The sequence below is a fragment of the Oryzias latipes genome, chromosome 5 (genome assembly GCF_053564925.1).
Source record: "Oryzias latipes strain Hd-rR chromosome 5, Olatipes_Hd-rR_3.1".
Taxonomy (NCBI): domain Eukaryota; kingdom Metazoa; phylum Chordata; class Actinopteri; order Beloniformes; family Adrianichthyidae; genus Oryzias; species Oryzias latipes.
The window spans coordinates 24,864,794-24,881,215 of record NC_136241.1 but is presented as its reverse complement, the minus strand read 5'-3'; the positions used below and the strand labels follow the sequence as shown (position 1 = coordinate 24,881,215).

Sequence of the window (16,422 nt, the reverse complement as noted above, 5' to 3'; positions counted from 1 at the left end):
TCTTGGGACAATTTAAAGTGCTTTGCAGAAAAGATTAAAACATTTTTTGAAGAAATATTAAAGGTGTGATTACTGAATTAAAAATGTTTAAAAAAAAGTTTAAAAATAACAGATTTTATACTAAACTAAAAATGAAAAGTCAAAATTTTAAGTTTTGACAAAAAAACAATTAAACGCAACTGAGAACCTGGATTTAAATAAACTGATCTAGGTCTTTCTGGAAGTTTGCTCTAGATATATGATGCATAGAAGCTGAATGCAGCTTTTTAGACTCTTGGAATTGACAACAGAACAGATCAAGAAGAGCGGAAAGGTCTAGTTGGTACAGGGATTGGCAAATTCAGGCCTGGAGAGCCGGTGTGTCTGCATGATTTCCAGATGTCCAAGCCCGTACTCATGACTGATTACCTGGTGCAGGTGTGTCCAGCCAATTACAACATGCCAGAGCAGGGTATTTTGGAAAACATGCAGGAATCAAGCTCCTGGAGTTGCCCATCCCTGAGTTGGTAATTTTGTATTTTAGTCCTTTATATTCTTTATAAACCAGCAACAGAACTTTAAAGTCTATCATCCTCTGGCAGATTAGCAGCCAGTGCAAAGACATCAGAACTGGACTGATCAGGTCTACTTTTTTGGTCCTTGTGAGAAGCCGAGCCACAGAGTTCTAAATAAGCTGCAGTTTCCTTATTGATTTTTACAGAAGTCAAGTCGTCAAAAGATGAAAACATGGACTACTTAAACATTAAATTTTGAAAGAATGACAGTGGGCTGATTTTGTGACTGCCTTATATCAGACTCACATCTGCCCTCATTGTTGGATATGGGTTGCCTGTGGGCGAAAAATAGACCAACCTGTACAGAGTAGAAAATACCAAGGTCGTAGACCATAATCCCACCCCTTATTTCTGAGTTACAAGCAGGTAGGCATTGGGTCCTATTTTTAGAGTCTTTGGTATGACTGGAATGTGGATTTAAAGTCATGACCTTTTAGTTTCTAGAATTCAAATCAAACTTTATTTATGAAAAAAGCGCGTCTCATACATTGCGCAACTCGTAGCACTTTAACATTTCAAACAAAAACAAAAAAACAAAACACAATATTACAATAAAAACCCAATCCACCCTTCACCCTTCCCATTCCCCTCCATTAAAACATACGACCCATGACCCCACATACAATGAATACTGATAAAAGCAACTTCTAAAAGAAATGTAAGGCTTGGCTCTGCTGTTAGGAAACCCTATTTGGGAATCTCTTCATACCAGGAGTCAGCTGGGCCGCAGTGCCCACCCACACCGGGACGGCAAAGGGGTCCAATTCACAGCTATGAGGCTGCAAAGTTCAACTTCAGCCGCCCCACCAAGGGCAACAACTGCAGACCAAGCCGGCAAGTCCTGGCAGAAAAGAGCCCCTCAAGAAACACTGTCTTTTCAGAGTTTTTCTTGGAAAGACACTCTTCCAGTAGGCTACTGAGTTGGTAACGACTTGAGTGTGGCACAAGGTTACCATGAAACAGTGTCACTCCTATATTGCAAGTGCAAGCAACTTACATTATCCCTACACATACTTCACAATACGCTAATGCCTCATTTCCACTAAGCAGTACAGTACGGTACGGTCCAGACTAGTGCGGTATTTTAAGTGTTTCATTACCCCGATTGGGTCTAATAATCCCTCCCCCTTTGAAACAGGAAAAGCAGACATATCATTTACATTCTCCCTGTACGCTATAAGGAAGCAGGAGGCGTGGTCATGGGTGAGGTAGATGCAAATTTCATGTTTCTATGTCATTGATTGCATGAATACTAAGGCTGTCTATGTAACTGGGGGTTGGGCAGTTCGTGTTGATCTTCATCTTCCTCAGATCACATGAAACGGCAGAGCCGTAGTATCACAGTGTGTCTCAGGTGTTTCTGCAGGAAAAGTCGGTGGGAGGTTCACTGATTGGCACAGAAACACCCAGCCTGCTGGCTCCTCCGGGGGGGAGTTGTGGATTGTCCGGACTGCCCTGCTTCATCTCCCATTAAATGTGATCACGCTGAGCGGCTCAGACCCTAACTAGCCAACAATCCTTGCTTTTTTCTATTTAACCTCCTTTAGAAACTCAAAGGCGTTGCAGCTAAACAAATTATGGCTGAAAATGTTTGTCTTTTCAGAGTTTTTCTTGGGGAAAAACACGGCGCTTTTCCCTGACAGTCGCTGGAAGTTTGAAAGTATCGAGGCAAAATCAGTCACATTTAGTGACTGGCATAGGCTGTTAGATGAATAATGCAGGCGACAAGATGAAAGACAGCCTTGTGTTTTGTAGTGTGTCAGGCAGGAAACCGGGGAAGCCAGGAGTGGCTTTAAGACTGCATGATGCATCATTCTAACTGCCTTTTAGTTTGCCTGCGAGGCTAAAAATGATATTGATTTTCTTCCTCCTCCTTATCATTGGAATTTTCATTTCACAGCTCTGTTGCTGAGGGACACATATACCTGCCGTTCCTATACCGCTCTATCCCTCCGACGCTATAAGAAAGCCAACTTTTCAGGCTAATGCTGCCAGGCAGAGCGCCGTTCTCTCCTCTGCGGCGATCATATTCCACTTTGCATCTCCTCCAGCGACGTCAAACTTGAGCATTTTACAACCAAACGTTATTAAGAGCTTCGCTTCAGACTGTGGCTCCGACTAAGAGCTGTCACTTTGTAGATTCAAATTGCTTGTGAGGGTATGTGGTGACCTTTCTTGTAGGAATAAGTCTGTAGCCGGATTGGGCAGGAGCGTGTCAGAAACTCAAACAGAAAATAATTAGAAAACTCTCAAAGATCAGGGGTTTGTTGACGCTTCAGGTTTGTCTCACAAAATGTTTAGTTTCAATTAGCATTAAGTCGCAGGATCTAACAGATGGACAGTTGTGAATTGTTGATACAATAGTCCCTTGTTTTTTGCTGAAGTCTTTCTAAAAATAAAATTAAACGCTCACTGTGAAGAAAATCATACTTGTGCTGTTTTCCATGATCTAGTTGCATTTTTTTTTTTTATAATGGGGGTCATGTATAATCCAATTTAAGATTAAAACTGTAGTTCTAAGTATTACTTTTTTGACATTGCGTTGGATGAGGTGCAAATAAAAACTGGATGTTTGAAAAAGCTCGAACTTCTGATGCAGCTACTGCCGTGGGCGGGGCTAAAGTCTTGCGTTTTTCATTCCAAATCATCCACTTGCAGACAAAAAGATCCGTATACCATTTCATTTCCTCATCTAAGCTCTCATCTAGCTGTAAACTGAGCTGCTGGATGGCTCCAATATTGTTTGCCATTTTTGGCTACACTAATGCTAGTTTGGGCTTGTGAGGCACTTGTCGCTAGCGGGAGAGTGTAAACAAAGGAATGCTGGGAAATTACCTAGGCTAACTTCTACGCCAACAGTCCCGCCCACAACCCAAAAGCGATTTTCTAAAGAACTCTTGCTTCACTGCAGAAAATATGTTTTAAAAAATGAAACAGGCTTTTTGATTTGAGCTAAATGTGTGTAATTGTAATTAAAAGAGCACTAGGAACAATTCTACAATAAAAAACCAACAATATGTGTGGCAACCTAAAGATGTTTTAAGACTATAAAACTCATCATTACACACTTTATACACTTTTCTTAGACACATATTTACGTTTTAGCACTTTTAGCACTTTCTCTCTGGGTTAAACTCTCATAGTTCAAACCCTCGTTAACAAAAAAAAACATGTTGAATGTGTCGTTGAATGAAAAAGATTTGCTCACGATCCAAGATTTGTCTAAAATTTACATCTTGAACACATTCTGTACAGGAAACATAGCACGGAAGAGATTGTGTAACTCCACAATCCACAAAACTGAAACGTTGGTAAAGGTGAACCACATAATAGCGAGAAACCACTGCATAGTAACTGTAATGTGGAAGAAAGTTACAACAGCATTATCTTTATATAGACGCATACTGTAATACGGCTTTCAGTGTCAATCTTTTGTATTCTATTCAGTTTTGCTGTACAATTCTGGCCAACCGTTTTACCTTTCCAGCAATTGTGGGCAGGTTCATATAATTAAGGGAAAAATCCAACAGTTGCCCCAAAGGAAGCTCGCCTCCATCACATGTATCTATGATCTCATCACTTGTCTACAACTCACAGCTTGTGGCCATAGGTGAGGGTTGATTTAAACGGTCTACTTCTGATTGGAAGTTCGCAGGTTTGGTTCCCGCCTTGCCCCTCCCCCATGTGACGAAGTGTCCTTGGACACTGAAACCCACATTGGTGCCAGTGTTATGCAGCTGAGCTGGCATCAGGGTGTAAACTTCTGTGTGCATGGGTAATAGGAAGTGTAAAGCGCTTCGAGGCTTTATACACCATTTACCATTTAAAGTGAGCATATTCCCTTACAATCTAAATCATTCTTACCCCACAACGAACCATTAAAAAACTGTAGCTGCTGATCTGTCAATCTCACACTCCATTAAAGGTTATAATGTGAAAACTAAATCATCTTAATTAATTAACATAATTTATTTTTTAATCTCCAAACAATTTGCAACAAAATCCTACCAAGTGTGAGACATTAAACAAATTTTTACATCAGTTTTTACAAGGCTGGTGCGGAATGTTGAACATTTTACTATGAACTGATTTCATTAACAGTGCAAACCAAACGCATCACCGGCTGGTGTTGAGCCATAACGTGTCCAACAACGGGATAAGTACTTATGATCGGCTATACTTTCTTTATTCTTTAAAAAACTTGTCCTTTAAGTCGTGTTTCAGTGTTTCATATTTCATACTTTGGACATAAGTTTATGTATTTATTATTAATTTAAAGTATGCATTATTAAAATGGCCTTAAACTTCAAATATTAATGGTTTTGTGTAGAAATGCAAAACTATTCAAAAACTAGTTTTGGTCATTTTCATGCCACAAAACAGACACTTCAAAACTCTGATAATTAATCTGGTTTTAACCTTTCCCTCATGGTCCAACTCTAACCCCGATTACCATGATAACCTGTTCTACATTTGATGACTTTTATTATTAGTTACAGTACTGTATTTTACGCACTATGAAGAGGAAAGCCTTAGTTCTTTTCAAAAACTGAAAGTGCACCATATAATCCGGAGCGTCTCATATATTCATGTATTCAGACTGGACATATTATGTTTGCTGAACGTGAACCAGAGTTTGAATGAATTTGTTTATAAGCTTTAGTCCGGAGCAGGAACGTCTCTCTGACGGCAGTGTGAATACAGACCAAACACCAGATTCAGGACTCTATTTGGACCAAATTCAAGCAGACTGGGTCCAGACTAATCAATGAATACACCCCTAAAGTCTGATTGACTAGTTAACTTACTTCTGATTCACTTAATGTGCTTTTTCATTGATGATGCGCAATAAATCAGTGTGCCCAATAGTACCAAAAGTACTGTATTTTTAATGTATAAATGGCATCTTTTAGCTATGAAGTGCCTTCATTCAAAGCAATTATCATGTTGCATGGAGTTTGGTATTTTGGCCGAAGATGCAATGAATTTCCAGTCTTGGACTTGAATCCAACCAACTGGCAGATCGACAATTTGACCCGTTGAGTTCCATCCACTCATCCAGTTTCTACGTTTTCCACAGGAAGAGTCAGTGCAGCAGCTCAGAGAAGAAGTTTGTGGCAAAGATAAATGCACCATTTGGTACTATAGATCTTTCTAGAGCAGGGTTGCCAAACCCTGCAATTCCTGGGGCTTTCTCTGTCCGTCTTGCTGCAGATTGGTTGGATCAGATGATTCCAGGTTCTGAGTGATGGAACTCAGCTGGGCCCAGTAATCATCAGAACGTAGAGTGGTAAACAATCAGGTGGATAGATATGAAGCACCACCCTCGTTTTTGAACAACAGCATCCACAGATGATTGTTTACGACCCAATAACTATCACGACCACCATAAATTTGGGCTGCCGCACTATGGGACTAACGTGACATTTAATTGAATTTAAAGTAATACAATGTGACTTACATTGACAGCAAAATTAACTCCTGAGCAAAGTCAAATCTGATGACAAATGTTTCAGTTTTCTTCTGTGTAATTTGATAACATGGAGCCTGGTGGCTGGTTTTGTCCTCCCAGCTTGATGCTGCTGAACCAATCAAATCAATCTCTGTGCTAAAACACTGAGTGCCAATCCTCAGGGAGCCCAGCTACTGATTGTGTTTGCATTTTTCAGATGGTCACTAAACGGAACACTCATTGATCCGGGGCACAACTACCGGCGTCGGGTGTCTGGGGGCAGCCTGATCATTAGCAACCTGGACAAGGACCAAGACAGTGGCGTGTACCAGTGCACTGCTTTCAACACGAGGGGCTCTATCTTGAGCCGCAAAGCCAGCCTTCAGTTTGCATGTAAGTGATGCTGGAATTTTCTTTTCTTCCCTCCACTTCTCATTTAGATCGGTTGGGAATAGATTTTTTCAAGATGTGACGCAGAAGTCGAGTGAAATGTCAGATGCAGCGAACACAGGGGTAGCCTCTTACCGCCTCTGAACCCCATTGATTCTCATTAGTGCTTCCTGCTCTGACAGCATCTGCGCTTCGTCCAAACACTCATATTTTGTCAAGTGATACTCCCCATCCTGTGATCCAGACTTTTCAGACAGACCAAGTCATTTTTTTGTACTTTTGCCCAGCAGTCATTCACTTCATGCATAATGTATGCTTAACGGCCACATTAAAGACAGAAGAGGGAGAACTTACCTGCCGCACCGGCCCTATAGAGGCACCAATCTTTTTCTGATCAAGCCTGCCGACTATTGATCCCATCCCAAGGATAGGGAGCATTCCACTTCCTCTTGTGAGATGGACTGCCATTACCCCTATAGCTCAGTAATGAATCTCACTTGTGTGGGCCAAGTGAAGAGCGGATCTGCTTGACATTTATTGTCTGGCCTATTGCATGGTGAGGGAGCCCTCTTACATCAGGAAGGCTGATGCTGTTTTTCCTTGTGATTAAGGCCCTGAGATGAAAATTACGCATTTTTGTGTCTTTTCTTTGTCCTTAAAACTAAGCTTATTACTCAGTTAGTGACGCTATGACATGCAGAAAGAGTTATTGAGCGGATCAGATCTAGTTTTTTTTTTTTTTTTTACTTATTCTTCATATTTTTGCTGAATTTTGTGTGTCTTCTGTTTGCTGCCGATTTTGGAGTTACAAAAGACATGAAAAATTAATAATTAAATCTAAACTATCATCAGAATAGTTTTTTCCGTAGCGGATCTAGAACATTTCATATGGGGGGGCAGAAGACTTTGGAAGGGGGGCAAAACACCAGAGTGGAAGGCCATTAGATGTGAAAAGATTTTTTAAAAATCTGTATTTCAAACAGTTTTATTGTTGTTAGCTAAGTTGCAAATTTCTAATGCTTAAAGAAGCTTGTTTTGATGATTTCTTAATTTTTGTCAACACTAGATGTGTTTCCATTACACATGTTCACAAAACATTCTAGAAATATTTAAAAATTCCATTTCTTAATTACACGGTTTCCATTAAATCATAATTTTATAAAAATAAACACAAATAAACACAGATCATAGAGCGGCGAGCTCTTTACACGTGGGAGCGGATACGGATGAAGTGATTTCAGGAAATCGTGGTTAGTGATTTGACGGAGGGGCTGTGGAGCCAAGATTTGGAACATGCCTTCTCCAGTCTACACCTGTGTATCAATGCTAACAAAAAGAAATTTATGATTTTTAATCCTCAACCCACTCAGACACCTTGTGAAGGCAGTAAAGCGCTAGCTAAAAGGGAACTAGTGAGACACTAAACGAAAATAAAAATAAAGAAAAATCTAAAACTGCAACATAAAATAAGTTGAAAAATATAAAAGATAGCTGGAAAGGTGCTATTTGATATTAACCCTTGTGCTATCTTAGATGACCCCACCCTTACATTGATGTGTTCTCCCTACCATGACAAAGGTGGATAAAGGTGGAAAGATTTCATGTAATCCATGGACACCAGTGAAGATCACAAATCATTAAAGAAAAAAGGTTCAGAGCACTGTCTAGTGGGGTCTAGATGACCCAACTCCCAATGTTTACAGTGCCTAGGATAGCACAAGGGTTACAAACAGGTTATGTGTTTAATGGTAAGACACCTAAAATTGGCAAAACAAATGAAAGAATACTATTTTCAATTAAGCTCAAACAATATAAACTTTTTTTGGGTGCAAATTATGAGCCCAAATTGCAAAAAGAGTATCTCAATAGTCCAGTAAAGAAATAAGCCCCAGTGGAAGGTGGTTACACCAAGAAACCTAAGGAAGTAGAAAACACCTTTGTTTACAAATAAAACAGTTACAAAATAAAATGTAGGAAAATGTCCTTTGGAATGTTAAAAAGGTTAATTTTTATGCCAGATGTTACATTTACTTCTTGCGTCATTGCTGTCTGTAGATCGACACATAGATTTGCTATAAGTGGGTGAACCCTGACCTTCTTTAAACAAGCTTTTCTTTGGATGATGTTCCACATACATTGATGGATCAAACCCTTCTTTACACAAGAATTCTGATGCATAGAATGAAAAACAGTCATCTCTGAGCTGTGGTTGCCTCCCTCTGCAATCTCTTAGCCCGTGCGACAGAGACAGATTCTGCTTACAAAGGAATCGCTGAAGCTGTTGTGAGTTTGGCCTCTGGCTCTTAAGAGTGGCCGTGTGTGGTCAGTTCACTCCAGCGAAAGCCATTATTCTTCTGCTCTGACGCCCTTCCAGCATTCACAGACCATAACTCCTTGCAGTTTTTGCAATATTTGGTGAAAAAGTCATTCCTTTCTTAGCTCAGTTATAACTAGTAGCTCGTTGAGATGTCAGCTTGTGATTTTCTTTCCCCTGGAATCAGAAATGTCAGGAAATGAGGCCTGTGTTGGCTGAAGCAGACCAGAGGGCTCACAAGGATGTTACCTCTGCCAGTATTTCAAGTCGCCACCTCCCCCTTTTGGCCTCTTGTGGTCCTACTGTGACTTTGCTCTGTTTGATTCCACGGCGGTCAACAGAGAGCCGCTCATTAATCTTAGCGGCACTCTGTCCCACTTCTCTCCATAATCTTCCTCCCTCTAATTTCCCTTATCGGTCACAGTGACTTTCTTTTGTTTGTGTTTGGAAGGCTCGCTCTAGGCTGTTAGCCAGGGGGTGCAGACGGAGCTCAAAGCGAAATGCAGAAGCTTCCCTCCATCAGTCATAGAGCCGGAGGTGGTTTATCCGTCAAGGTTTTTCCTTTTTTTTGTTGTTGTAGCCAGCAGCTGCCCATTCATTTGCAGGGAATAGATTGTGCTGAGAGTATTGATGAGAAAGCTAATGCTTTTAAGTGCAATATTACACCACATTTAATAATGATGTTACTTATTGCTGCTGGCACTACAAACTGTCATTTATCACGGACAAGCCCCCGTGTTTGCTTAGTCCGAGTGCTTCCTTCCTCTCTGCTGCTCACTTGATCCTGTTTCAGTCTAATTTCTTTACCACTGCCACCACGGCATGCGTCTGCCAATGAAACGTCGCCAAGGCGCGTCTGTGCCATTTCATCAGCACTCCGGATGCCTTTGAAAAGTATCGGCTGCTGTCAGAAGACGTCCCTGGGCAATCAGCAAACCTCCATTAAAGTGCTCAAGATGTAGCATCAGAAATGCTCCGTTGTGATTTGAGGAATGATGAGAATCTAGGAAAAGTGGCTTCATCAAAAAAAAAAAAAAAAGTATATAATTGACACACTCTGAATCTGATTTTTTTTTTTTTTTTAGATCTCGACAACTTCAAAACCCAGATGGTAAGGAGTGCCGTCAACGTCCGAGAGGGCCAAGGAGTAGTTCTGCTGTGTGGACCCCCCCCACATTCTGGAGGTGCGTTTGCCATTTCAGCTGTGTTTCATTTCAGGGACGATCAAAAGAATAACCACGTTTTTTAGTATGAAATTTACAATATTGAGTATTTATTGTTGATAGCCAACATTTTACAGTAAAAGCCTTCTTCCGAGACTTCAAAACTTCAGCTAAAGCTGAAAGCAGAACTGAGTTGTACTGCTATTTGCCATCCGCAGGAGGTTCCACTGAAGCTGGTCTTTAGCATCACATCAGGTTAACTATGGTGTCAGTCCTGATTAACAATAGACTGGAAATCTGCTTTCCTTCCAAATGCCTGCAGCTATGAGGATGTAGCACCCCAGCAACCACATTGCAGCTTAGCAACCATAGTTTACATTTACCACATGCACAGATAAAAAATGAGAACTTTTCCTGACAAATGGCTGCATTTTGCAGTCCTTGGCTATGTCTGAATGCCCTCACTACTCTCAAACCCGGGGGTGTCTAGACTTTTGACAAACAGATTTGGTGAGATGTGTGGGCCAACCAATTTGCTTAAATTCTTTGAATCCTTTTAACATTAAATGTAAACAGAGCAGAGATACATCTAACTCTTTTTTTTACTAAACTGTGAATTATGTATTTGATTTTAAAATTAAATAAAAGTCTGTCTGGAAGAAAAAAAAATACTTTTGTCAATACTTAATCTGGGTATGAAACATTTTATGCACAGTTTAATCCTCAATGTAAACTTCTAAATGTAAATCATGTGAGCAAGAATATCTTATATAGATGTAGAAACCACTGTGGTTTTGATCACAGAAACAAATAAATCTGCTCCTCTCATTTGACTCTTAAGGCTCTTCACTCACACTCAGGTGGGTTTCCACTCATCTCATGTGTCCCTGCTTTCATAGCAACCCAATGAAAACATTTCAAATCCCACTCTTTTTCCTTTAAACTGTCTCTCAATGTCAAATATTTACAGTCGACGTTTTAGAAATGTGCTAGAAGGTATCACAGAAAGGTCCCCGTGTTGCTACAGGTTCACAACACCTAAGAACAGAATCTCGCCAATCCCAGTCAAGAAGTTGTACACTGTTTTTAGAAAGTGCTGGGGGGGGGCACATATTATTGATTTTATGACAGAAGCCTGCGAGCCAGTGGAAATATGAACAAAGGCTGCATTTGGTCCACTGCTGGACTTGCCTTTGGACAGTCCTGCCCTAACCCTACATTAATATGGCGTCACCCATCTGCCAAAATAATAGCCAAATAAATACAAACATTTAACAAAGAATATTTACGGATACACTGTGTGCTGATGATGGAAACTTGGGTTTTTTATTAAAAATACATTTACAATACTTTTTTCCAGCTGATAAATGGATTAGATGCATTCTGGTCTATTTTTTGCCAATCCAGTGAGCGTCGATGCACACCAGTTTTTATTCCAGAGACTTTTGGGAAGCTTCCAGGGTGCTGCGCTGGATTTTGGAAAAGTAGATTCAGACACCCGAAAAAAAATGGTGAACGTATCATTTTGTGTAAAAAGTAGTAAGGAGATTTGGACACAACCCCTTAGTGGGTTGTGGTCTCATTCTAACTGAACGAAGAGTTTCTCTGCATCAAACCATCATCTTGTGGCATTAAGTCATCAGTACGTTTTTGCCACAGATCAAGGGTTATTTGAAGTAGGAGTGTTTATGATGGCGTGATGACCGGTACTGTCATCTCACAGCAGGAGGTTTAAAACGCCAACTGGATACTTTTTATTTGATGTTTCTGTGTTCTCTCTGTCCATGTGTGCACTTTTCCTCGAGTACTATAGCTTCCTCCCACAATCCAAAAATACACCGGATGCCCTTAGGAATAAGTCTTTGTCTACATGTGTCGCTGTGATGGACTGGTGTACTCCTCTGTCACTCTAAGACAGATTGGAGAGGCTCTGGCAACCTTGTCACACAGCTAAGGAAACGTGGCTATGGTAAATGGAGCAGTGACAATTGTAGAGGAGTTCACTAAAGTTAAAGGGCAGTAAAAATATAAATTTTAAATGTGACTCCTATTAGGTTTGTAGTTATGTACATCATAGCTTTTTTCCTCTTTTAAGAAGATGATCTGCTCTACAGATTCTACTTTTGCAAGGTTACCATGGTAACCTTAAATAAGGAGGGTGAAAACATAAAACATAAAATATCTGAGAATGAGACAAACAATGCAAACTGTTTACTGAACCATTATATAAATTTGTTCAAATGACTCCTTTCAATATGAGTATTTTGCTAAAAGTTTTTTTTAAATATTTTTTAAGTTTATGGCGTTTGAAAAATGTCAATTCAAACTATAAAAATATAAGTTTAGAAATTATGTTTAATATTTACCACTTCAGATCTCGACAAACACGGATAATACCTGAGCCTTTGAAAGGACGTCCTTGGTGGTTTCACTTGACAGGCTTGTACATCCCTTAATATGAATTTCGATATGGTGTCGAAAATGAAACAAACTTCACGGTTTTCTAGCTCTGCCACACCAAGATGGAGCTCTTACAGTCCAAAAACTATATGTCTGTTACATTTCGATCGATCAACACAAGCTTCTTTCAGTTAAAATGTAAAAAATAGATTTGTTCTTTGATTTGAAAAATTAGCTAAAAATAAAAATGGACCAAAACCATTGTGTAGCTCTGCCTAGTACCCCATCTGCTGCATTTATAGGAAAAAATGAAAACGGTTTATGGTCCTTGCCAGATTAATGTGATCGGCTCTAATGAATTGATAGATCAGAGTATCATCTGCAAAGTGGATGATCTGCCCAGAAATCTATGACAGAAGGGGCTCCAACACTAAACCCTGAGGTACTCCAGTGGACAATAGGGAGGAAAAACCCAGCTGTTATATTTTTAGAGAACACCCATGGTTCTATAACATGTTTTATGAAGCTTTGTTCAGCTCAAAAGTGTGTTGCTAGCCAGTGTTGGGAAAATTAGTTTTGAAGAGTAATTGATTATTTTAGTTACTGATGAAATTGTAATTAAATTACTCATTCGCGTATTTAAAAAATAATTGACAACTCATAACTTTACTTTTTTCTACTCATAGAAATTCTCAAAGGAATAAAGAGCACAAACAAGATAGCCTTTTAAAATCCACAAAATAAAAACATAGAGGCTAGACAAGAACAATCACTTTTTTTAGCACCACCTCATTAATGTCACCACACGAATATGAGAGAATGTACATTGTATAGTACACAGTGTACAGACAGGTTGCTCATTGCAACTAAGGCAGTGGAAAGCAGTTCATCTCCTGTTTTTGCCTTTGTTTTCAACTATTTGGAAATAATTTTAATATCTCCAGTTGCCAAATGCCCCCTACAAAAATAGAATGACCAAAATCTGAACTGTAATTCGCTACGTTGCTCTGTTACTGACTAAAGTAATTAAATTACAGTAATTCACTACTTTGTAATTTATTACGCTGTTGCTAGTAAGGCCCGAATCTGCAAGACAAGACGAAACTATTCCTAAAATCTAATGTAGTGGCAGAAGTGCAGTCAGATTCACTTTTTTGATACTAGGGTGAGCTTTAAAAAATATAAATCTTTAATGACCCACTTTGATGAAAGTTTTGTTTTGTTTTTCGGTGTTTTATAACATGTTCTTGTGGCATTTTTCTGACGATGGAGGACATAAAAATAGGAACACTATTTGTGACATAGAAAGTATGCTGGGTGGGTCACAAGTGCTCTGCACTGGGGAAGAGAATAGGGGCGGGGTTGCTCCACACCAGCAGTCCTGCCCACAACATAGCAGAAACAATGTCCTAGAAAACAATAGGTTTTTGAATTTTGTCTAAAAACTGCATAATCATAATTAAAAGACGACTCGGAACACTTTGAAAATAGATCTAAAGATGATCAAGCTTGGTTTTTTACGCTTGATATCGATTTATATATTACGTAACTGTTGGAAATCACTTGTTTTTTTCCTTTTTTCTGTGTGTTCCTTGAATGTTGTATGATAGGGAAATGTAGAACTGTTGTGAAATGTTGAGAATCACAGCTTTTAATGAGTTTGAGTGAAGTGCAATGTCTGTGGAGGGCAAGCTGGTCTGGGTGTTTTGGAAACAGCTGATCTATTGGGATTTTAGCCCCAAACCATGGTTTTCAGAAAGGAAAGCATCCAAAAAGCAGTTCTTCTTATGGATAAAAAAAAGAAACAGATTGTTGATGCCAGAGTTCAGAAGAGAATGGTTTGACATCCCAGAAGGTGATGAGAAAAACACAGAAAATCAGTTTCAACCACTGCTTGTGGAACATCCTGCTTTAAAGCAAAAAAAAATAGAAACTGAAGCAGAATTTTTTAATGATGATTTAAAGAACATTGCAGAGTGTAATGCGTCTAAATTTGTCCTGCAACATTTATATATTGTCTTAAGGAAGGGACATTCAAAAGTCACTTATTGATGTCACGAGCCTTCAAAATAAGACTATTTTTTCTTGTGTAGGTATTGTGTGGGATTCCACACACACAGTTGCGCTTTTGCCAGCTTAATATAGAGACATAAGCTATTAAAAGGTATAAGCATTTGCCTGAATGGTTCTGCCAAGGCACCATCACCAAGATGGAGAGCTTACAGTTAGAAAATAAACTCATATGTCACATTTTTCCCCCCAAACTGTTCCACATTCAAATCAAGCAATGAAAATTAACGTATATTCAAAGCTTTTCTACAAAATTAGACTTTATAATTGTGGAAAAACAAATTGTATTTAAAATCTAGTGGGAAAAAGTAAAAAAAAAAACAAGTCTTTGATTGTTGTTGAGTTTATAATCGATAGCTAATTTAGCCTTCTTGTACTGTATGAATGCCAAGAGTGAATGATGCAGCAACACAACTTTACTGTTATAACTACTTGTTTTTTCAGATGGTAAAGTAACTACACAAGTATTTAGATTTTTCGTCTTAAACTGTTTACAACTACACCAGCTTTTCAGCATAGGAGCTTAATTAAAAAAGGAACTTGTTCTGGTAAAAGTGTCTAAATAAGTTTGATACATTCTATATTTTAATTTATACTGTAAACATAGTTTGTTTCTTGGTCAGTTATGGAGTGATTTTTGTGCCATTGTTCTACATCATGTCCATGTCTGTGATTGGCTGGCTTTTGCGGCACATTTGTAACGTGGTCCCCTGCTCTGTTTCCAATGCAGAAGATAGAGAATTTCTCTTGAGTGAAATTTAGTTTTGATGTATTTTGGAGTTTCAAGTGCAAAACCCTGTTTTGAGCAGACAGAACTTTTAGTTTTACGCTCCAAACAGTGAGTGTTGCAAAGCCATTTTGAAGCCATTTTTACTGAAGATCAAAAAACCTGTGTCGTTTTCTGAGACATAGTTTCTGCAGAGCGGAACGAAATTCGCCTCTGGGTTGTGGGCGGGATCGTTAGCACAGGGCAACCCCGCACCCACTTCCCCTCTCCAACAATGAGAGCTCTGCTAGCTTACAGTCCCTCACACCTACAACACTACCTGTGCAACAAAAAGCACCTCAAGCAATATTGGCGCTATCCAGCTGTAGTTTCTGCATCACAAATACAACCCTGATTCACATTGATTTGCATAAAGAAATACTCAGAAATGCCATTTTAATCTTAATCTTCTTTAAATTTGTCCTCCATCATGAGAAAAAATGCTGTTAAAAACACCCAAAACATGATTTTCATCCAAGTGGGTGTTTGATTGTTCACATGAGAAACAGACGGTCTTCTGTAAGCGAGAGGCTCTAGAGAGAAGACAAAGTTGCAGCGTTCACGGCTCCACCACTCTGCATATCTGCTGGAAGCTGAGGACTTGCACAATGACTGCTCCCTGGCCTGTCACCTTCTCGGTACAATGGCTTTTACAGTGGAACAACCAATTTCCTTCACAAGAGAACAGTTTGTCGCAGCGCATTGTACAGCTGGTCTTTGGGATAATGGGTCAGAGTACTCCGTGTGAAATACAGTTTGACAGCTCCCCACTCTGACTCAGACGCAGACGCCACCGGGCGCCGTAACTGTGCTTTTGTGTTTTAGCACACTTTCAAAAGTGAAGGCAGAGTGAGCTTAACGCTGTATACCTCTGTCGCTCCACCTCGCCTTTGTCGCGCCCTCCCTGACACCCACTTCTTTTTTTCTCCTTCTACTGTATCAATCAAGTATAGTGTACACCATCATTATGGATTTTCTTTGTACGTGATTGGCCTATTATATGGCCAGCTGTCTCAACAAGCATTACATTCACACATACTTGAGACTGTTTTGTTCATATTTTTTGTTTAGTTATTTTCTTTATTCATCCAAACACTGCCAAGAACTTTCTAATGAAATGAGTTTGAAGCATTTATTAGTTTTTCAAGTTTGCAACTTTAACGTTCTAATTAAACATATAATTTCAGTTCTGTGATCTCACATCTACCTAGTTCTAATTAACAATACAATTCAGTCACTGGATACAATTTAATCTTTCATTTTAAACATTTTGCAGTTTTTTGTTTTTTTTCCCCTCCTGCTTGCAATATAGT

The 16,422-nt window shown here is 39.3% G+C and overlaps 1 protein-coding gene across 1 annotated transcript in view; it reads left to right on the top strand.

Moving 5' to 3' along the window:
* cntn3b (contactin 3b) overlaps positions 1 to 16,422 on the top strand; it is an 87,588-nt gene that overhangs the window by 30,357 nt on the left and 40,809 nt on the right. The window contains exons 4-5 of the mRNA XM_020703382.3: positions 6,224 to 6,399; positions 9,796 to 9,894. Of these exons, the coding sequence (XP_020559041.1) occupies positions 6,224 to 6,399; positions 9,796 to 9,894 (275 nt within the window). The remainder of the gene's footprint in view (positions 1 to 6,223; positions 6,400 to 9,795; positions 9,895 to 16,422) is intronic.